Source organism: Perca flavescens, chromosome 18 (genome assembly GCF_004354835.1).
Source record: "Perca flavescens isolate YP-PL-M2 chromosome 18, PFLA_1.0, whole genome shotgun sequence".
NCBI lineage: Eukaryota > Metazoa > Chordata > Actinopteri > Perciformes > Percidae > Perca > Perca flavescens.
In genome coordinates this window covers 24,378,419-24,401,480 of record NC_041348.1, presented here as the reverse complement: position 1 = coordinate 24,401,480, position 23,062 = coordinate 24,378,419, and the positions used below count along the sequence as shown (strand labels likewise).

General features: G+C 40.8%; 1 protein-coding gene across 1 annotated transcript; it reads left to right on the top strand.

The window, feature by feature from the left end:
- The first annotated feature begins 2,243 nt into the window (after positions 1–2,243).
- On the top strand, positions 2,244–22,130 carry reps1 (RALBP1 associated Eps domain containing 1). Its single transcript, XM_028605386.1, is given in 20 exon segments — positions 2,244–2,976; positions 5,205–5,328; positions 7,371–7,600; positions 8,395–8,557; positions 10,006–10,136; positions 11,088–11,250; positions 11,329–11,392; positions 12,659–12,813; positions 13,630–13,751; positions 14,183–14,263; positions 16,040–16,127; positions 17,125–17,226; positions 17,802–17,862; positions 18,067–18,126; positions 18,128–18,263; positions 18,398–18,592; positions 19,497–19,586; positions 19,996–20,153; positions 20,280–20,385; positions 20,464–22,130. Coding segments are annotated over 20 exon segments (2,451 nt in total). The 5' UTR covers positions 2,244–2,823; the 3' UTR covers positions 20,533–22,130.
- Positions 22,131–23,062: the final 932 nt, after the last annotated feature.

The window sequence follows — 23,062 nt, the reverse complement described above, 5'->3', positions numbered from 1 at the left end:
GTAGCTTTTTTCCTCATTTTTGTTGATTGTGTTCCAATTTTCTTTCTTTCTTTCAGAAACCTAGTGCACTTCTTCTCCTTCTAGGGTTTAATGGTAGCTTGCACCTGTAATGTTGCTACTGCCATCTTCTGGAGAAAATTAACTCCTACAGTGTCCAGTATGTATGTATATTGTATACAGATTTGAATGTATTTGTTCAAAGGTGCTGCATGTGACTATTCAAAATAAAACACAGGACCATGTGGCTGAGAACTTCAGAAAATTTCAGTAAGTGATCTTCTACTAAAGTGGCAATTGTGAGATGTCAAAATGCACTTACACTTTCCCATAACACCTGAAGGCACCATTAAAGCTCAACTGACTTCATCGTGACACAATGCGTTAGGCTACTTCCAAGCACTACTCCATATATGGCAAGGAAGGGGGGACGCCTGCCTCTAGAAAGAAAGTTACCTTTTCTAGTCCTAAAAAAGTGTCTGGCGAAGGAGTCTACATCCAACTACGAAATAAAAAACGTTTTTTTTGTTTGTTATCAGGCCTCCAGAGCAGTGTTCATAAAGTTAACCAGTACAATAGAGACATTTCCTTCATACACAACATTCCCATCCAACGTGTAGGCAGCTCAATGTCTGATCCTTTTGCTTATTATCTCCATGTTTACCTCCCCCCCTCGCCTATATCCCTTCCTCCCCATCACTTCTTTTGCATCCCTTCTCCTCTCATTTTTATCTCCCCTTCCTGTTTTTCCCTCACCTAGGCTACTCCTGCATGACATTCCTGATTAGTTTCAGTATCAAGTGTCATGATGAAGACCTTAAGATGGTTTGAGGCATTGTCTTGAAGAGGGTCCCTGTGTCAAAAATGTAGGCTAGTTTTAACACCTTCTCAATTCCCGTTTTGTGCCTACATAGTGCATATTCCAAAACTAACCATACAGGAAATCTGGGCCAGGTAGTATTCTAACAGTAAGACAAAGTAAACACATTTATTTTGGCTGTATTGTCACTACAGTAGTGTCTCGTCTGTCATAAATTGTGTATGAGTGTAGCTTTTATTTTGAAATGACTCATCCGGGTCCCTGCCCTGCAGGCCAAGCAAGCTCCATAGAGCGAGCTCGCACTGACCGTAGCCCATTGGAGAGACGCCGCGAGACATCAAGCTAGCCGTAAGCAACCTGAGATATGACCGGAAATTTGTCGAGTTTGTTTTTCAAAACAAAAACTTTATGTTTTTTTTTTTTTTTTTTTTTGGAGCGCTTAGTAGTATTTATTTATTATCATTATCATAAAAACATAGGCAATTTAAAACACTCAGCTGAAGAAAGAAGTTCTAAGAGCTACTCTAAAAAATGTTGGCTCATCACAATATTTAGTTTTTAACGAGATTAAATGAATTGTTTTCTTTGTAAATAAAGACATGACATGTGAGCAAAAAGGAGCTGCAAGGCCCCTACTAATCTACATTTCTTTTCCTGTTTTCTGTGTAATCAAAACAGTTTTTCTATGCTGGAATACTAATTGGTTACAATACTTTGACGTATTGTAACTTTAAACACAATTACATTTTTTACAGATTAATTTTAATGGTACACGTTCCATACATTACCACTTAGCCTGGATGATGGGTGTGGGGCATTCAATGGAGATTGCCTGTGAAAATGTTATTATAACTTGGGGTTGAGTAAGGGGGGTAAACTTGCCACTATACATATTTATTTCTATGCCCTACTTGTATTTGTTTAAAATGTATATAAACACTTGACTTGCATATAGACATTGTATATGTGTTGGTCATTGTTGGTTTATATATGCGTCTTTTTCATCGACTTCTTGATAGTTTTATGTTAATATTCAGGGCCGATCCTGACTAATTTGGTGCCCTAGGCAAGATTTCAGCTGGTGTCCCTTCTATCACAGCCAATTCCACCACCAATCATTGTGTTCATACACTCAGACAAGAAACTGCATATCTTTATGTGTTCCGGGTCATTTTTATTTAAGAAACATAACAAAAGAGACTATTGATGAAGGTGCAGAGGGACCAAAACATTAGTAATGTCAATAGATTGTGATGCTGAACGAGAGCAGTGTTCTTTTCTCAATACTAATTCTAGAAAAAAAACACAAAAACAGGAGTCAGAATTCCTTGTAGTCTATACATGTCAAATGAAGCTGATTTCGATTCTGAAGTGCACGTCAACGGGTGTTTAATTTGAAAAATCCTACCGGAAGTGTTACTTTAACTGAGTAGCTTGACACTGGTGGCAGGAATGGCGGCTAAGATTACTAGAGGAAGGAACCAAAAGAAACTTTACTTCTAACGGCCCCACTGAGGAATTTATTTTCAACGACACGCAGAAACACCATCCCTTAACGGATTAAAGGGATACGAAGTGCTATAACGTGAGAATAACGCGGTAGATGTCCATGCTAAGGAGGTGGACGCACTTTGCGACTTGCTAGTTAGCTTAACGTCAGTGACACTGACTTTGATTCAAGGTAGCTGTTAGCTCGCTGTGCTACTAGCCAGCTGTTGGCTACTGGGCTTGGCTGGCCCAACAAGTTAACTAGCGTTAAGTGATTAACTGTATGAAAACATTCCTTATTTGACTATTTGAGCGGTCATCAGCTGTCGTTGTCAACAGATAGTGTTAGGGTCTTAACAGAGCGTGGGATTAGACGACAACAAGAACATTATTACTGCTGACCTAGCTGGTGCAGTAACGCCTGAAGTCTCGCCCATTTTTTGGATCCTGCCCCAGCCATTGGCTTAGGGCTAATCAACAGCCAAGTAGTCTGGTTTTCAGGGTCGATTTGTACTACGATGGAAAGTCTAACGCTGACTGATGTCGAACAGAAATATTACTCGGATTTGTTCGTCTACTGCGACACGGACAACACCAAAAAAGTGGCTTCCAATGGGAGAGTTCTTGACCTTTTCCGGGCGGCCCAGCTACCCAGCGAAGTTGTCCTGCAGGTAAGCTAGTTTCTGAAGTGTTATCATCAGACTGGGAGGCTGGCCACGAAACGTAGCGCTGCTTAGGGATATTTAACAAACTTGCCTCGGCTGTCAGTGCTGACCTGTCATCCACAAGAACAGTTTCTTCCCGACTGCGGTGGGCCTCATCAACAAGGCCCACTGACTGACAGACAAGCTCCTAAACCCACACCCACAGTCCTAATACGTTACAGGCAAAAACATCATTTTTCAATTTCAAGGTTTTGAGCTATTTTGCTTCCATAGTCTGCTTTCAGACTAGTGGGGGAAAAAAACGACATTTAGAAAAATACACATTTAGGTGTTTTATTTTTCTCCACTTTGTCTAGTTGTGTCTGTAAATTCTTCTCCTAAATTCACTAAAATGTAGCATTAGACCAGGCCTCATTTACATATTTAAACATACACATTTCAGAAAACTTGTAATGCAAAAAAAGAATGGTCTTACTGTAAATGATCAACTGGGGAAGTTCCATGGTGAGATCTATTGGTTGAAATATGTTCCCTATTCACCTGTAATGTCTCCCCTTAACACACATCGTTGACTTCTATCCCTGACCATTGCACATAATATGGTGTGACTTTTGTACATTCCCTGATTTATAGTTTTGCTTATTTTTCTGATATTGGGACGATTTTGTAGGGTTGACTATTGGTGCTTTCACAAAATTATTTACACAGTGAGATTTTTTGATAACTAATTAGTAATTGGGATATAATGACCAAGTGGGTGAAGGCAAATAATAGACCAGCTAGAGCAGTCAGGTGAATTCACAAAATGACTTCACTTGACTGTAATGCAACCCTTAAAACCAGTTAAAGACAACACTTTGGTCATATCCAAAAGCTAAGACGATATAAGTGCCAAATGCACATAACATTGGAGCACATAATGTCCTCATCAGCCTTGTGCTTCAGATTACTGCCCACTCTTTCCTGTCTTCTCACTTCATTGAAATCTGTTGTTTTGCTCGCCACTAGGTTGAGCTGACATGATGGAAATGCAGACCTGAATGTCACAGTGTCCACTTGTCAATGTGATGTATAAAAGTTGGCACCTTGCTCCGTTAACCTACGCTGTATGATAAATGCACGACTGAAGAATCGTTCAACCAGCCTTCACACAGACCTTGTAAATAAACCCACTGATAAATTTGCCACTTGTCAGATCACTTTGACGTTATGGTCACACCAACCACGATGCCATCCACGATGTTAACTGTGAGTAATGAGCAGCCAGTTCACTTGCAGCAGCTCCATTTCTTCGGGACTCCAGGTCTCTGAGCAGACCAGTATTTGCAGTTTGTGAGTCAGAATCCTGATCAAGGTCAACAAGGGGAGCTGTGCAGTGGAAGAATCAGGCAGTGTTGTAATCCTCCACTTTCCAAATGTAGACGGTGGTAGCCAATGAGACACACACGGCTACAGTGTCGTGTTGTAACAGGCGGAGAAAAGTGACTGGTGCTTTGTATCCCGACATACTCCGAATAAGTCCTTTGTCAGCAAGAACGGGATCAGTCTGCTGTGGCGGGCTGTCGGCGATGTGGCTCTCAGCACTGAAGGACTCATCTTAACGTTATGAAGTTTAACTCCCTGGCTGTTAATCGTCCACAGGTTCCTGGTTTCCGCACATTATTCATACAACCACGCTATGTACAGTATTATACACTCTCACCAAAAAATCTCTTATGTGTTTTCTGTACACATTTAAACCCCTGAGTAGTGTCTGTTGTGCCGCCCATTCTACCATTCTGGACAAATCCGGTTCAGCATGACATCAAGTACAACAAAATATGTGATAATCAGGCTTATTAGTGGCAAGACCCACTGAACGTCTGCCAATGAGCTGAGTAAATGAGATTGTTGCTTGTGCTGTTTTTTTTTTTTTTTTTGTGTGTGATTTTAAAGCAATTAAACTACATCACATTCAGTCAGTAAGTCTTTGGGAAACTTTAGTACAGCATATCAAGTGTTTACAGTGTGACAGTGCTTGTGACTACTGATAAGAAAACAATGTAGCCTCTTGTTAATGTAAACCCTAAGTGTTAGTTATATATTGTTTATTTTGTTGTTGAACTATTCCATGTAAAACTCATGAATTGACAGAAGGAAGTTTGGTCTTCTCTTCTCTCAGTAATGGTTGATATCAAGAGTTTCAGGTTACAATGTTGTTAACTGTTCTCCCTTGTCCCTGTTTGTGGGTTTAGATCACCGAGCTGTGTGGAGCCACTCGGCTGGGCCACTTTGGGCGGAGCCAGTTCTACATCGCTCTGAAGCTCATTGCCATTGCCCAGTCCGGTCTGCCGCTGAGGGTGGAAAGCCTCAACTCAGGTGAGAGTCCACTAGTTGAATTTTTAACCATTGATGAACCTCCTCTCTACACAAGAAATAACACATTCCCTCTCCGTACCATCATGTAAAACAAACCAGGTTCTCAGACAAGTGGCACTGGACTCAAAGCTTTTTGGTGTAACTAGTTCAGAATCTTGTTTTTTGTTTAGAAATTATAGCTTAAGGCATTTTAAGGAGGTCATGGGACAGTAAGCAAGGGGCCAGTATGGAAGTCTTTTAGTTTAAACTCTCAACGAATGCAGTCTTTGTTGCCTATTTGGGCAAATGTTTGTTGATTAATATCAAAAAGAACGTAAAGCTTTTTATTCTGTGTTTGATGCTCAAAACTTGCAGGCAGCGGACACATTGATTGCCAGCTAAAATAATGAAATCACAGTTCATCTTATTGAGTTGGTGTAGAGGGGTCGACCAGTATTGTTGGTGGTTCGACCCCCTCCTTCTGTCGCTGTGTGTGTGTGTGTGTGTGTGTGTGTGTGTGTGTGTGTGTGTGTGTGTGTGTGTGTGTGTGTGTGTGTGTGTGTGTGTGTGTGTGTGTGTGTGTGTGTGTGTGTGTGTGTGTGTGTGTGTGTGTGTGTGTGTGTGTGTGTGTGTGTGTGTGTGTGAGAGAGTGATGTCCTGCCTGGTTCCTTAGGCAGGACAAATCGCTCTGTGTGGGAGGGGGATATTTGTTTCATCGTTACAAAAATGTATTTGATACATTCTGCATTGTGTGGTGGCAGTAGCCCAATATTTGTGTTATCAGGTACTTGACTATAAGAGCTGTTTCTACTTTGTATTTACTAAATAGAGTCTGTTGTCTAAGCCCTCAAAGGGCGTGACTCCTCTCAGAAAACACAAGGGATTATGTTACTTGTTTGGCCTGAAATATTGCAACATGAAGTTGCTGACCATGATTTCGTAATTTGATGTAAATATAAGGAAGCACGGAGGCTACTTCCTCATAGCAAAATGGACGTGATGTACAACGTGATGCTTATTAAATTTGGGGATGTTTGGAGGACTTAAGAAACCTTTCCCTCTTAAAGATAAGGCTGTCTCAGAAGAAGTTGTTATGATATGAAAAGATGATGCTCAATCTCTATGATTTTGCACTCTACATCTTACCTTTTTTTGTCTGTTTTACTCATTTATGCTTTGCTTATTTTATTCTTGTATTATTTGGTATTGTATTATTTTGGTATTGTTTATTTTGTAGACCTTGTAGCATTGTTTTTTTTTAGCAGCGATTTACAAGATGGAGATAATAAAAGATGTTTTCAGTGCTGCCATGTTAGAAGTTAAATGTGGAAAAAAAAGCACTTGCCTGAAACGGGAAACCTGTGTTGTCAGTTCTATGGCAAACCAATAGTGAGGAATTTTTATATGTTTTTACTACTTCGTTCTGACATTCAAAATCATACAAATCCACTGTAGAGGAGACAAATGCACCATTTACTGCAGCGAGAGTGGCTTCAATAGACCAGCACTCAGTGCATGTTTTATTTTGAGGAAAGCAGTACTCTCATACTGTCCTCATTATACAGCTGTCACTCTCTTCACAAACACCTATAAACCACAGCTGATTACAACAAGTCTATGTCCCTTCTCTAGGCATTCTGGGAAATGTAGGAAGTCATTATCTGAAGTAGAAGCAGATGTGGCTGGGCGCCTGGGTAGCTCACCTGGTAGAGCACGCACCCATATATATAGAGGTTCAATCCTCAATGCAGTGGCTGCGGGTTCGAGTCCGTCCTGCGGCCCTTTGCTGCATGTCATTCCCCCTCTGTCTCCCCTTTCATGTCTTCAGCTCTCCTGTACACATAAAGGCCTTACAAAATGCCCCAAAAATAAGAAGCAGATGAGGCCAGACAAAGGAAAGTGGCTACACCAGAAAAGTAAACCTCACAGACTGATGACATTTGACAATTTCGGTGCAATGGAGAGTGATTTCAGTACTCAAGTTTATTGCGTTAAAGCACCTGACAATCAATTTGAAACTAATCTGTCCTCTTAATCCTGTGAACGGATTCCTGTCTCACCAGTCAAAGACCTGCCGCTGCCCAGGTTCGTGGTGGGGAAGAATGAGGCAGAGGCGAGGCACGCAGCGCTGTACCAGGACGCAGACGGTCAGGGGTTGTACCCAGCCTCTGCCGCCGCAGTAATGCCCAGACCACCAGGCCGGGGTTTCCAAAACAAGAAAGCTCCCCCATCGTCCACTTCACTTCCTGCCCACGAGGTCATCCAGCCGCTGGCACCCAGCATAGACCCACAGGTTAGTCGTTTTACTTTCCTCATTCAGACACTTACTTAAATACTGGCATTTTGTACTTTTTTATGTTTTATATCCTCACGTGTCTATGCACTTTTCCTTTTAATTGCCTATCCTAGGATATGGAAATACATGTATGTGAAATGAAGGTATTGGGTCAGGCTTTGGGTTAATGTTTAACGACAATCATGCCTTCTTCCCCCACCAGTAGTCCTGCAATAACTGCATTAAATATGGACTTCTATTCTCTATCTTTTGGGGAACATCATACACACATTGTATTTCCTCCTGCAGCATAACCCAGCAGTTAATAGAGATATGCCACTGGAAAACTGCTGTGTTTCCTGTGTTTTTTCCCGTGCATGTTTGTATACAGAACTTCTAGCTCAAATGACACTGAGGTTTTCTGCCGCTGTCTGTTGCAGCAGTGTGTTGCGCGTCGGTTACGTAGAACTGTAATCTATTTGATTCTATTGTGAAAAGTGCATTTGCTGGTTGCTTGAACGTCCCATATCTGTGATGAGCAGATAAAAAGCTTTGAGGCAGTATTTATTGGCTCAGAATTGGCGCGTTTGAGACGGGAAATCTTGCAGTATTTGAGATGGGATCTGCTGAAAAGTTCATAATTACACTTCTGCACACTGAACTGTTTCTTCACTGTGTGTAAACTTTTAAAGGATCGCATGTCTGAAGATGTTTATTTTCATTAAATCTGCAGTCGTTTACTGAATGCCTTTTTTTTTTTTTTATCTACATGCATATTTTATTTGTTTGATTGTATTTATATGTGTTACCAGCCCGAACCGACGTCCCCCGTGGTCTCCCCTCACCAGTCTCCCCCCACCTCCCCTCCCTCGTGGAGGAAACACAAGCGGCAGCCCAGTGGAGGGAACGCAGACAGACAGCCGGTGGTGGTTCCAACTGGAGCTGTGTGGACGCAGTTCAGAGAACCACAAACAGGTAACATCAACCGACCCCGCCACTGCAGAATAGCAGATGGTGATGATGAATTAGAAATTAATGAATTAAAAAAATGCCCAAATTCTCTAGTGTCAGTTTCTCCAGTGTCTCATATTTCCTGCTTATCGCTGTTATATAATGTTAAACTGAATATCTTTGGGTTTTATATCGATGACTAGATATCGTCTTAGATTTTGGATATCGTAATATCGTGAAATGACATAAGTCTTGTCTTTTCTTTGTTTTAAAGGCTGCATTACTGTTAAGTTATGTAATTTTCTGAACTTACCAGACTGTTCTATTATTTGCCTTTACCCACTTAGTCATTATATCCACATTACTGATTATTTATCAGAAATCTCATTGTGTAAATATTTTGTGAAAGCACCAGTAGTCAACACTACAATATTGTTTCGGTATCGATGTCGAGGTATTCGGTCAAAAATATAGTGATATTTGATTTTCTCCATATCACCCAGCCCTATTGGACAGTATGTTGGTCAGACAAAACATGACCTTTGAAGGTGTCACTTTGGACCCTGAGAAACTGAGGTGAACATTTGTCACCATTTAACAGATTAACTGATACTGAAAATTATCATTAGTTGCAGCCCTGTATTAAAGTCAATGGGAAGAGGTAAATGAATTGCTTCATTGAGAGTGTGTTTTGTAAAGTTGAAAGCAAAGAAGAGGCAGGGTTTCTTCTAGGGGTGGGAATCACCAGAGGCCTCACGATACGATATCATCCCGATACTTATGTCACGATATGATATTATTGCGATTTTAAACATATTGCAATATTCTGCGATATATTGCAATGTATTACCTTTTTTCCAACTTCAGATTTTCCCCAATTTTAAATGATCTCCCGAAAAGGACAATTTTGTCAACATCTGTTTAATCTAAAATGATAAATTTCTCTGTTTTGTCATCTCACTTAAATTTTATTGCTGCAAAATGTGATTGTCAAACAGACAGACTGACCAACACATATGTCATAAAAGATCGATACTTGGCATCTGTGTACCGATAAAGTATTGCCACGAAAAATATCGCGATACTATGCTGTATCGATTTTTTTTCCCCCCACCCCTAGTTTCTTCTCTTTTTTGGGCCATGATCACAACGGTGGAAATGTGGCAGACTTGGCAGAAAAGCCAGCACGGGCCATATTGGGTTGTTTTTGTGTGACTTCCTGGTGTTTGCAGCTTGTACGTACATGATGATAGTTGAGAAAAGCAGTTACTGCAGTTAGTCATTAGAGGAACAGAGGAGTCGCCATGTGCACAGAATGTGGTGGAGATATTACAAAAAAAACAAATGATATGAAAACGATCTTTTTAGAGCTGCAACGATAAATCGCTTAGATGATAGTTTGCAGTCCTTATCCTTTCCTTATAACACTTGCAGTATATTTATTTGTGTTGCGTGGGATGTCCTCCCTCCAGGTCCAGTGCCCGGTGAAGGCATGTGGCCGTCCCACTCGCCCCCGCCTCTGAGTCAGGAAAGCTGGGTCAGTTTCACAGCAGACACCCCGCCATCCAGCGCGATCCCAGGAATGCATCCCTCGTCAGTCCAGGTAGGGCAGTGTGACGCTTCTCTCCCTCAGTACTATGCCGGGTCAGACGTACTCTTTGGTGCAGCAATTTAGCTTTAGAATCCTCAGTTGACATGCACACCCCCTTTCTTTCTGGCCCTGACGCTTGAACATGTTGGGGGATTTACTCAAAACTACAGACTTCTGTTCATGCAACAAAAGAGGTTGCTGTCAAACAACAACCATCAGCTAATCCCACAGCAGAAATGGGGCCCGTGCTGAAAAAGAAAATCGAAAAAAAAAAAGCTTGCATACTGTTGCGACAGGAGGTAACACGATAAGTCATAAATATAGAGTATGAGAATGACTAAGGAAATGTGCTGTGTAACCATGATGGTAAACATCGTCAACCTCGTTCATCAGATGAAAAGGCGCCAACACACATTGCAAACATAGATCTTGAGATATCTCACTAACCACAGTGGGTTAGTGAGTGCTTTTACTGCCTTCGCTGCTCGACTAAAACTCAAGCAAGCAACTTGTGCGACATTGCTCAGGCAAAGCCAACAACTGGGAAGGCCTCTGTGTCTGATTTTAGACAGGCGTCATGCAGATGTTTTTAGTTTCTTAGATAATGTTATTTAATTTGTCAATTTTTTTGTATTGATGGATGGCATCTGATGATGGGCTTCTGTTTGTCACACTAGGCCAAATTCCCAGAATAATGTGAAGTCTTTGCTAGAATAAATGTAAAAACCTTTTGCAATGCAACACCACATTTATAAGAATTAGTTTAAACTAGTTTCAAGTGTGACCAGTCCAAACTGGCCAGAAAGAAGCATACAGTATACAGCCACTGAAATAACTGCACTTGAGTACATACAGGTTTTATTCTAACCTGATTTACTTAATTATGTATTTAATCATATATTACTTTAAACCAGCACTCTTTTCTTAAATGTTACTGTAAATGTCCCATGTTGTTTCCCGTAGGAAAGCACAACAATACGAACTGTGGCCTCAGCAGCAATGACCAATGAGATCCAGCGACAGTCCAGCGGCTACGACGATCCGTGGAAGATCACGGACGAGCAGAGACAGTATTATATTAACCAGTTCAAAACCATCCAGTCAGACCTCACCGGCTTCATACCTGGTAGGAAAAAGCAAACGCACGCACGCACGCATGCACACACAAATATTCAAATAAATCACCTTTTTCTTTGTTTTCCAGGTTCAGCTGCAAAAGAGTTCTTCACAAAATCCAAACTACCGATTTTAGAGTTATCACATATTTGGTGAGTCATCACTATTCTGCTGTGTTTGCCTGTCTTAGAGACATTCAGTTTAACCTGTAGATGTCTGAACCACCTGTGCAGCTAATACTTTATTTATGACCATCATTTTAAAAGTTGATACTTTTCTTTAACATGATAGGTTAGGGCAGGATGACAGTAGATGCAGATTGCAACCAACTGATTACCCCTTCCCTCACCCCTCCCTTTTCAAGTATGTATGGTGGCCTTCATGTAACGTAATAATGCAAAAGGACCTCTCTAGAGCCAGTGTCTGTTTTGTCCGTTTGGGGCTACTGTAGAAACATTACGTTGCGACATGGCGGACTTTTTGCAAGAGGACCCGCTACCTATGTATATATATAAAGAGCTCATTCTAAGCTAACAAAAACACAACTTCGGTTCTTACTTTCATTAAAATGCTATAATGGATTGGGCAGGAACCAATCATGACCAGTGTATGTTCAATAGGGCTGAGTACCGAACTCAATACTTTTAAGGCACCGACCGAATTGCCTCTATAGTATCAATTGCCGAAAAATGCCTTGTCATTCAACGCCCAATTTCAATACCTAAGGAGTAAATCTCCTCCGCGTCAGTGAGCCAATAAGCATGCAGCATGTTTCTACCAAGATCCAATAATGCTGGTGATTGGTTGCCTAACATTACATCTTGTAGAGGCATGCAGGAAAAACTCTTACCCGGCCCTAAAAACATTAGTTCCCCCAGAACGATTCCCAGCCCTAATGTTCGATATGAGATAAATGGAGAAATCAGCATTTTCTGATGAATTAGAAGCTGTAGCTTGATAAATTACATAAATGAATAATTAAAAAAATATATATCAGTGTCTGAACCCCAATCAACCATGCTGATGTTGTTTTGAAGGGGAATACAATGTTCCTGGATCATTGCTCAGTTAATTACTGCATATCAAAAACCAACTCTTATATGCTCATATGTGTAGAAGCAAACCTTAATTTTGGTTGTTTTGAGCAGGACTTGATACTATTAATATCACTCACTCACTCATAACAGTGTAAATGTGTCTGTATTCATCACAAAATGTTGTATTCAACTCTAGTGGGAACGGGCCATCTGAACTATCAAGACAAGACTAAACTTTTTGAATGATTCCGGGAAGATAAAGTCAGATTGAAAGGCATCTGAATCCATTTTGAGAAAAGCTCCCTTCTGCGGCTACAGTTGCCATCGTGACATGTTTTGTGAGGACTGCAGACTCACTGATGTCTAATGTGTGTTTTGAAGGGAGCTGTCAGACTTCGATAAAGACGGAGCGCTGACCCTGGACGAGTTCTGTGCCGCCTTCCATCTGGTTGTGGCCAGGAAGAATGGCTACGACCTCCCTGAGAAGCTGCCTGAGAGCCTGATGCCAAAGCTGATTGACCTGGATGACTCAGCAGGTATGCAGTCTCTCTCTCTCTCTCTCTCTCTCTCTCTCTCTCTCTCTCTCTCTCTCTCTCTCTCTCTCTCTCTCTCTCTCTCTCTCTCTCTCTCTCTCTTCCCCTAATTTCCCAACCTCAGGCTTCATAAAACCTGTAAGGTAACAGCACTGCACTGTGCTGACAGAAATTTGAATGTAACCTTTGCTGAGCAGCAGCCACTCTGGCCACAGACTGCACTTAAAGCAACATGTTAGATGCCTAAACGTAGTGTAACCGTAGCACAGCCATGAGGTCAACAAACTGACTGTCAGTTACACAGTAGTATCTATCTTAACTTTACTTATCAGCTATCTTTAGCTATAGTGTGCTTCCGGGGTCACTTCACAGTGTGCGACTCGAGTAGGCTACCCCTCCTGTTTGGGATTCTGTGTTCTAGTTGTTTATGACTGGGTAAGCTGCAAATTAATTGATGATATAAAATGTTTGGTCTTAATACAAGACCAGTTTAAGCTTTGCTGCAAAACTCTTGAGTGAATTGAATTGATTAAGGGTGTGTTTTAATGATTTATAAATTAAAATGTTGATTTATAAGAGGAAAACTGTGCTATTTCTTATTTCAAAAGTTACATAGTCTCACTGTAAAGACCTATACAGAAACACAGCTGATGTTTTATGCAACTTTCTGAAGAAAAAAGCCTAAATACACTTTTTCAATACTATTTATTGCATTTTGTTTACCATCTGGGCCTTTAATATTTGTATCCTTGGTTGTGGTTGTTGTGTTTGGAATTGTTGAGGAACCTGGCTAACCTGTGTCTAATTTTTGGTTTTCAGAGGTTCCTGAGCAGACTGCTGATGTTGGATACTCGGGCTCCCCGGTGGAGGTCACCCCCAGCAAGTCTCCCTCCATGCCTTCCCTCAACCAGGCCTGGCCAGAGATGAACCAGAGCAATGAGGTTCACGACACGCATACAACACACACGATCACTTATTGTATCTTCACACATACTGTGAGCTCCATGCTTGTTTGCTTTTGCTGTGTTTGCATTTGATTCATTGTAATGAATTGCTCAGGTTTTCTTAAGTGCTTTGTCTTCATCCATCCATCATGGGTTGACTGCCACTTCATCCTCTTCATTATCAAAACATAATCGCTGCTAATTCAGCACCTCTTCTCTCACTTCCTGGGCTGTGGCGATAGCCTGCTATTCTGTATGAAAGTCTGTTTTGTTTCCATGCCCACCGATGTTGTCACATCGCCACGTCGTCTGGCCATGGCTGATGATGTCAGATGAGGGCAGCGGCTCAGGCTGATGATGTATATGTGTGATGTCACTGCACTGGCTGACTGACATGTTTTTTCTCACTGTCTGTCTGTCTCCTGCAGCAGTGGGAGACGTTTAGCGAGCGCTCCTCCAGCTCACAAACTCTGACCCAATTTGACTCTAACATTGCACCAGCTGACCCTGTAAGTCAATCACTTAGTATGCATGGTTTCACCATTAATGGACAGACATTAACCCTCTCTGGATCTCCATGCCTCCTCTCTTCCTCTATCTCTCTGTCTCTCTCCAGGTCTTATGCTATTGCTATTTCGAGAAAGAGTTGATGCGCTAAATGGGATATGGAAGCGCCTTTGCCAAAAAAGTTCTGACGTAGCGAACATTTAACTAACAGGACTGATCAGCGGTTTCTGCTGTCAGCATCTTTCCACATATTCCCATAACGTGTCTTCATCTCCAGACAGCATAAAACATGGCCAATACTAGCTGACATGAAAGAACAATTAAAATTCGCCCAGTTTAACCAAATTCCTGAAGACCTCTCTCCATCTTTCTCTCGTATATGGGTTAGATGGCTAAGGTGATTTGTTTTGTTTTTGGTGGGCAACCTCTACTTCTTCTACTTTGCGTGTAGCTTATAGCGCCAAATTGTGACGAAACTTCCCTGAAGCCTAATTGTTAATTCACTCCAAACCAGTTGATGGAAACGCACATAATTCACATTTCTTCAAAAGTTTGCTTCTAATTCGCTTGACAATTAAATGGAAACACATCTTTTCTCTCTCTCTCTCTCTCTCTCTGTGCATGATGTTCTTTCAAAGTGCAGTCTGCTGCATCAGCAGTGGCCAGTGTGTGTTGTGATTTGGCTGGCTTAGCTTCTATTGGACATCACCTTCTTTTTCTACAGTGATCTCCACCAATCGCTAGTGCATTTTCAGATTGTGACAGATATATTTTTCCATTTATGGTCAAATGTTGTTAGTACTTAAACTTGTGTGATGCTTTGTCATTTACTGTTGAGGTGTCCACGTTTTTTGCCCTTCAGGCAGAATTTCTTTTCCTTACAGCAATAAATGGCTCACGGATAGCTCTGCACTATTAATCTGGCGAAATGTGCAGTATTGACGACCACAATATGCCTTATTGCAAGAGTGTGCATCTTTTTCAGATTGCTTTTGAGTGCTCTGAAATTCTGGGCAGAAATCCCAGCAAAAAGAACCAGAACAATGATGTAAAATGTCCCCCTTAAATTTTTGGAATGGACAATAAATTAGCTGTTTTTAATGAAATAACAGACGTTTTACTAAGATGGTGTGGGTGAAAGATGTATTCAGATCTTTTACTTGAGTAAAACTTGCTATACAGCATTATAAAAACACTCTATTAAGTCCTGCATTGAAAACGTCACGCAAAGGTACATATTATAATCTAAATGTATTTAAAGTATCAAGAATAAAAGTTTTCATAATGCAGAAAAATGGCTATTATCTATATAGTTATATATTATATCATTGGATTATTATTACTGATGCATAAGTGAGCAGTGGAGATCATTTAAACTATTTCAGACACTGTTGGGTACTTCAATCTATAACATAACATATTTTATAAAATCATATGTTTTGTGTGTAAAATCTTAGTCTGCATAGTAAATATTAACTAAAGCTGTCAAATGACTGTAGTGTAGTCAACCATACATTTGTATATAAGAGTTCATATTGCAATATTTCAATTAGAATATAAAAAAAATTAGTTAAATCATTGTCCTCTCAAATAATGGCAGTTGAAGCAAATATTAAGTCAAATCTTCAGATTGTTTGCATTTGATACACACGCTGTTATGTATCAAACCAATTCAACTGACAGATGTAACTCCAAATGTATCTCCTTCTGTGAAACTTGTCTCTTTCCCTTCATGAATCTGTCTGTCTCACCCCTTGTCCCTTTAATCTGCCCTTCAGGACACGGCCATCGTGCACCCAGTTCCCATCCGGATGACACCCAGTAAGATCCACATGCAGGAGATGGAGCTGAAGAGAACTGGCAGCGGTGAGACAACCCCTGGCTTTAAGGCTGACTGTCCACATCATAGTTTACAATTGCATAAAAGAATATAATCAGTTTCTGTCATTAGTGTTCAGCAGCAAGCTTTTTGAAACACAAGCTTTTTATTTGCTTATTGGCTTTTTATGGATAGCATTGTGAAGGGCTTGAAATAACTTATACGTGTGAGTTAAAGCTTATATGCAAAGTAAATGTAAACTTGCATAAGAGAAGCCATATCAGCACATTTTGGAGATGTAAAAAAAAGCAATCTGATTTTGAATGGCTTGCATAGGATTTGTGCGGTACATTCAGCACGAGTACATGTCTAACACCCCAGAACATTGTGTCTACCTATGGTAGAAAGGTTTTGGGGGTCACGTGTTTCTTAAGCTGCTACTAAAGATATTTTGGGATGAAAGTAGTAAGACTGCTAACCAGTTTCCGTTTTTGTCATCACCCTGTTAAATTCAAGATTAACTTTATTGTCCTACATCGTGGGAAATTTGTCTTGAACACTTAACCCATGCTGCAGCCATAGTAAAAACAAATAAACACAGACAGCATGCACAAACAACAGATACTGTACAATACCATACAACAGACTGTACTATGGTCCTGATGGTGTATAAAACCCAACATGGTGTCATGCAATGCATTAGTTAAACATTACTCAAAATAAATAAATAAAATAAATTAAAAAAGAGCAATCACAAGTTCAACAATTACAAATCTCCATCGTCATGCAGGCCTGTTCTGCCTTTTACTTGGGGCTATTTAGGAGTTAATAGACACTGGGATAAACGACTTTTTGAAACGGTTAAGTCTGCAGCGAGGAACTCTACCGGATGGCAGCAGCTCATATTCTGCGTACTGAATGTGGGACGCGTCGTTAACAATTCTATTTGCTTGTCGCAAAGAAGCCTGTTCATAAATACTTTGCATGGATAAGATCAAATTGACTCCACACTTATGCCCTCCCTGTTATTTCTCAAACCTTTAGACCACAACCACCCGACCAGTCCACTGCTGGCTAAACCTCCCGAACTGTCTGAAGAAGCCCAGTTACCTGCCTCCATGAAGTTTGTAGCCGCCAACACTGTAGGTGAGTAAAGGAGTGGCTTCACCGTTGCATTTCTAAAACATGTGCATACTCACCATAGGAAATTTCAATTAAAAAAGGATGCACTAGAATCATAGATAATGACTTTTTTTATTCCACACATTCTTACTTGTCAAAACCTGGCACCTACGTTACCCACAATGCAACTCGACCGCAGGCCGTTCAGTCTGAGGTTCAGGTGTGTTATGCTAGTTGCAGCTAATGTAGCTTCAGGCAGTAATGAGCAGCGGGCTACAGAGGTCTGCTAATCTCACCTTCTCACTCATACTTCCTGACTTTTTTCATTTTTAAACTTGTGTTCTTCAAATTACCTGAGACCTTACAAAAAAAAAAAAAAAAAAAAAAATAAATATATATATATATATATATATATATATATATATATATATATATATATATATATATATATATATATATATATATATATATACACACACACACACACACACACACACTCCTGTTTCTATACTTTCTGTTGTGAACTGCACATATTTGGGTTTTTAGGTCAGTACGTTGATCCAGTGTTTATGGGCTGTTGTGTTTTGTCTGCCATGAAGGTGATGGTTACAGCAGTTCAGACTCCTTCACCTCAGACCAGGAGCCAATCACAAGACAACGGTCAGTGGCTTTCACGTGATTTAAATTTTTGTTTATGGACAAGTGCTGTGGACATGTCTTTGCATATTGTATCTGTTTATCTGTATCCTTGACCAGCTTTCCACTTTGTTAACATCTTCTCTGACAAATGGCATTGTAAATAGATTAAGTATAAAAATGTATATCCTATCCCTAATTCCCCAAAACACAAATGCTTGTGTTCAGGTCTCAGTCGGGAACGTCTCCAGAGGCTCTGAAGGTGGTAGCGCCCCCTCCGCCTCCCCCCCCCCCACCCCTCTCACTCTCGGTCCTCGTCTCTCGACATGAACCGCACCTTCGCCGCCGCGTCTGCCCCAGGACAACCACAGTCCTCTACGATAGCTTACCCGCCCGCTGTGCCCCCTCGACCGCTACCCACACAGGTAAGACAGACAGAAAATCATGAGGTCTAACTGCATCATCATCATCATCATCATCATCATCATCATAAATCCTGCATCAAGTGCAGACCTTGACAATATGAAGGGGCTTCACCTTCACTTCTCCCTCTCTCCAGACGTCAGCACCACACACCGGGCATCGTGCGGAGGCAGAGGGTGCATCAGGAGGCGGAGCGGCGCTCACCACCACCTCCCCCCAACAGATTCCCCAGCAGCCCAATTTCGCCGACTTCAGTCAGTTTCAGGCCTTCGCTGCATCTGAACAGCCTTCCAGCCTGCCGGAGGTGGACATGCACAGTGAGCCTGGACAGGTGGGTTGTTGCCTCGACTGCGTGCGTCTCTATTTCTACGTCGTCGTTTATGGTTGTAACGTTTTACAAATGGTTTCATAACTCTGCTAGCCAGTTTAGTCCTGTGAGAAACACATCGACATCTGCTATTTCTTTGTTATTAAACTTTTTATTTAAAGAAAAATAAGTTATGCATGTTGCTCTTAAGTCTGTATACATGCCATTGATCAAGAAAGAAAAAGTCACATCATTACAAAAGCACCCACACTCTCTCCCATCACAGCTTAAGAATCCCAAAAATAAGAAGTGATAGTGATAACTCAAGAGTAAAAATAGAATAAATAAAATCGGTAAATATACAGTAAGTAAAATAGACAATAACCGCTGTAAAATTAATACATTTGTCTGCTCCATATGTACCTTTCTTCATTCATAAACTTTTCCTGCAAATAATGACATCTGCTATTTTATTGACAATGCCATTCTATGTTCAAAGTTTTCACAACAATGAGTGCTGATACCAACATTGAGCTGTTAACTGTGAAATAAGACTGCGTATTTTAACTTTATATCTACCAAAACAATAGCACTTAAGCATTATTTAGATGCTTTACATCCAAAGTAGTCTAAGATATTTTTATTTAGATCAAATTCCAGTGTGTTCTGATCATAAAAAAAGTAGGTTTTGATGTGTAAAAATGTACTTTTTGTCATGGTCAAAAAGGACATCTGTGCATGAAATAGTACATTTTCACAAAAAGAAGTGTGGTGTCCTTTACAATTTTGTAATCATGCTTGAATATGAATCTCACCAATTCCTCTCGCAAGAGCCATAATTCTATAGTTTTTACCCAAAGGTTTTTCATTGTCTGGTGCTGTGTTCAGAGGTCCGAGTTTGACCTGTCCTGTTTTTTTGTGTTTACAGGTGGAGAAGTCCTCCGAGGGAGCCGGCCCTTTAAGAACAGTCAAGAGTGACGGCCAAGTAGACGATCGAGTCTCAGCTACTGTCAACTCTGTAAGTCAAGACCTTCGGAAACTGTCAAATATAAACTGTATGAATGGTCAAATACTTCCAACAATTCACTGCACAGCTAACAAATATCTGTCTTGTCTTGAGTAATTATTTTTGAATACACTGTGAGAATAGGCATACATTTTTTTTTTAAATTGAGACCAGTGTCCACCCATGCAATGAGCCCTTCACAGGATAAAATAAACACAGTGCACCCAGAGTATCCAAAGAGCACCTGTACAGTAAGTGAACACAACACCAGAAAGACCCAGCAGCGCTTCCACTCTTTGTTTGCACATTTGATAATTACAATTTTTTTTAAATGTATTCCTACAAGTTTTTCATTTTTTTTATGCCACCGATTGAATCAATATTTTTGTCGACTTTTCTCTTGGTTTTGTCTTCCCATCAGGCCAAAGGTTCTGTGTCTGGTCCACTAGGGCCTCCTCCAAAACCCGTGCGCCGAAGGTTGAAATCTGAAGACGAGCTACGACCGGAGGACGAGCAACACGGTCCACAGAAGTTAAACGTCATAGCAGCTGTCCTGGCGACTCAGCCGTCCATTCCCAGGTAGCAAACTTGGTTGGTTGGTTGGTTAACAAGACTTTGGAAGATTCTGTTAAAAGTAAGTTGTTGTTTTATTTTTCATTTTTTTTATCACGCTTGAGTAAAAAGTGTGTATTTGTGTGTTTTCAGGTCAGTAGGAAAGGACAAAAAGGCGATCCAAGCTTCAATCAGAAGAAACAAAGAGACAAACACAGTGTTGGCACGACTTAACAGTGAACTGCAGCAACAGCTGAAGGTACGTAGGATTACAGTGTTTTCTTTCCGACTCCTGTTTCCACACACAAAAAAAGACACATAACTTGTCCTTTTCCAGGACCTTCTTGAAGAGAGGATATCCCTGGAAGTCCAGCTGGAGCAGCTCAGACCTTTCTCTCATCTTTAACCAACGTGAAGAGGAAAACTCAGCTGTAGTCCATCTGAAGCAAAGCTGTGGCCCTCGGCGTGACTCTCCCTCCATCCCTCCCTCCTCCTCCCACCATCTCGGCTTTCCCTGGAGCCTCCGACCTGCTGCAGGGCGCTACGTTAATACTCTACTGCTCAACTAACACGTGTATTAATCATAAACCGGAAGGACATGAGAGCAAAGTCTTGCCAAGAGGAGGAGGTGACAGGAGCATGTGGGGGAGGAGAGGGGAAGGGGGGGGAAATTTTACAAACTGGCACTTTTCAAATTTCTCTACAGAGAGGTGAACGCGAGGACAACAGCGGACTGAGAAACTGTTAGGAGTGACGGACAAGACGCTCCAACTGCGAGTGCCGTCTGAAGACAAACTGCTGGTGTCTGATGACTCTCTGAATGACTGAAGTAGGAAGGCGGAGTGTGTTTGTCGTGTGTGTGTGTGTGACCGTTTGTGTATTTGTGTTTCTGTTTAGTGACTTGAAGCTAGCAACAATATGTTTATTCTGTCTTGGGGTGCTCTGTCGCACAAAACTCCTAAATTAATAGAAGCAGTTTAGTATTTTTTTCGGTGGGAAATGCGCTTCTTCGCTTTCTTTTTTAGAGTTGGATGAGAAGATCCATATCAATCTCATGTGTGTTAAGTACAGAGATGGAGGCCGCGATTAGTTTAGCTTAGCTCGGCATAAAGACTGGTAGCAGGGGGAAACAGCTATCCTGGCTCTGTCCAAAGTTCAATACTACACCTACCATCACCTCTAAAATGAATATGTAAAAACAGAGCAGTAAAAATGACAATTTGTAATTTTGGGCAGAGTTAAATGCTGAAACTGCTGGAAATGAAGGAAAGCGTATAAGTGTATTTCCAAAAAAGTTGAACTGTTCCTTGGTCTTCTCACTTATTGGCGTACCTACTTCTCTACTGCTGATAATACCTAGTCAAAACTAGGCAATAATTGTGGAAAACAGGACTCTAAAAGCATTTCTGCTTTAAATATCATCAAAGGCCGTCTCTCTCCTGAACATTTGCCTCCTGAATGTCACCATTTTCAAACAATCTGTTAAAAAATGAATCACAGAGACATGCTGCAACACGCTTTAGAGGCTTTGAAAACATGAAAACTTGTACACCAGGAATCTGCCAGTAAGCAAGGAATGTAAAATTGACTTTTTTTTTTTTTTACTGGAGTTTTGGTGTGGTCAGTCTCTCCATAAAACATACTGGGCTACTTCTGGACAGGATTTTTTTGTGTATGTTTTTGTGAGGCCTTTAATGGCCAAATCATTATGGTGAAGGCTTTTTTCTTTTTTTTTTTTTTTTTTTTTTTTTTACTCATCTTGTGACACAAATTTAGCCCACCTCTCTCTCTCTCTCTCTCGTCTTACTGCCCCTTGAAGTCTACATATGTGAGTGTTGATGGCATGATGCGGTGAATGAATGTCTTGTTTTTTTTCTTTTGTTACACAGCGTTTGGGGTTTGATGTGACTGAATGGTTTAACTTGATGCCAAATGACTGAACTATCACTCTGCTCTTTCACCAACCACCTGGGCTTTGTTTTAAAAAAAAAAAAAAAAAAAAAAAGAAATGACAACTCTTTTCCCCTTTCTTTACATTTCGATTGATTCATTTCCAAACATAGCTGTGTGTCAACATCTCAGCTTTCTTTTTAAACATGTTCTACTAGGGTTGCTGCCGTTATTTCCCCTGTCTTTTACCTTCACCTGGATGGGAAACCATTTAGCCAAAACAGACATTTACTTGAAGGGTTTGAAGATATACCAGCTGCTCGACTGCAGGAGGCGGCAATTACTGTATGAAGAATTGTGCTGCTGATCAGTGAGAAGTTTTCCCTGTGACTTTCCGATCAGCAAAAACAAATGCACAAATCCAAACTGATGGTGCAGATATGAGTTTAAGATATTCAGCTGTTTTTTCCAATCGGGCAGTCGGCACTATGCAAGTACGGGCGATGCATCCTCACACACCACCTATACTTAGCTGTTTGTACTTGGTCATTGTCATTGGTTTGTACTATGATAGTAGCAACTGTGTGAACAGTATACTCTGGTTTTTGTATCTTAGATCTTCCAGAACAACTGCTGTATGCTTGTGATTCATTTTGCCTGTTACACACACACACACACACACACACACACACACACACACACACACTCTTGCACACACACTCTCACACTGCAAGATGTGACCCTTGCTGGGTGTAGATGAAGCTCAAAAGGACGACAGACGGAGACCAGTCAACGGAACGGGAGACCTGAATGACCCAACTGCACTTTGAACTTAACCTCCCCACCCTCCTTATTTCTTTTTGTATTTTTTTTCTTACATCCCTCTTCTGCTTTCTTTTAACATTTGCATTCTGTTCTTGTCTTTCACATGTATTTAAAAATAAGATGCTTTAAGAAGAAAAAAAAAGAAATAATGAACCACTTAAGTTTTTATTTCTTCAGTACATCCTTGAAACTAAGAGGTTTTTATGCCAGTACTCTTGAAT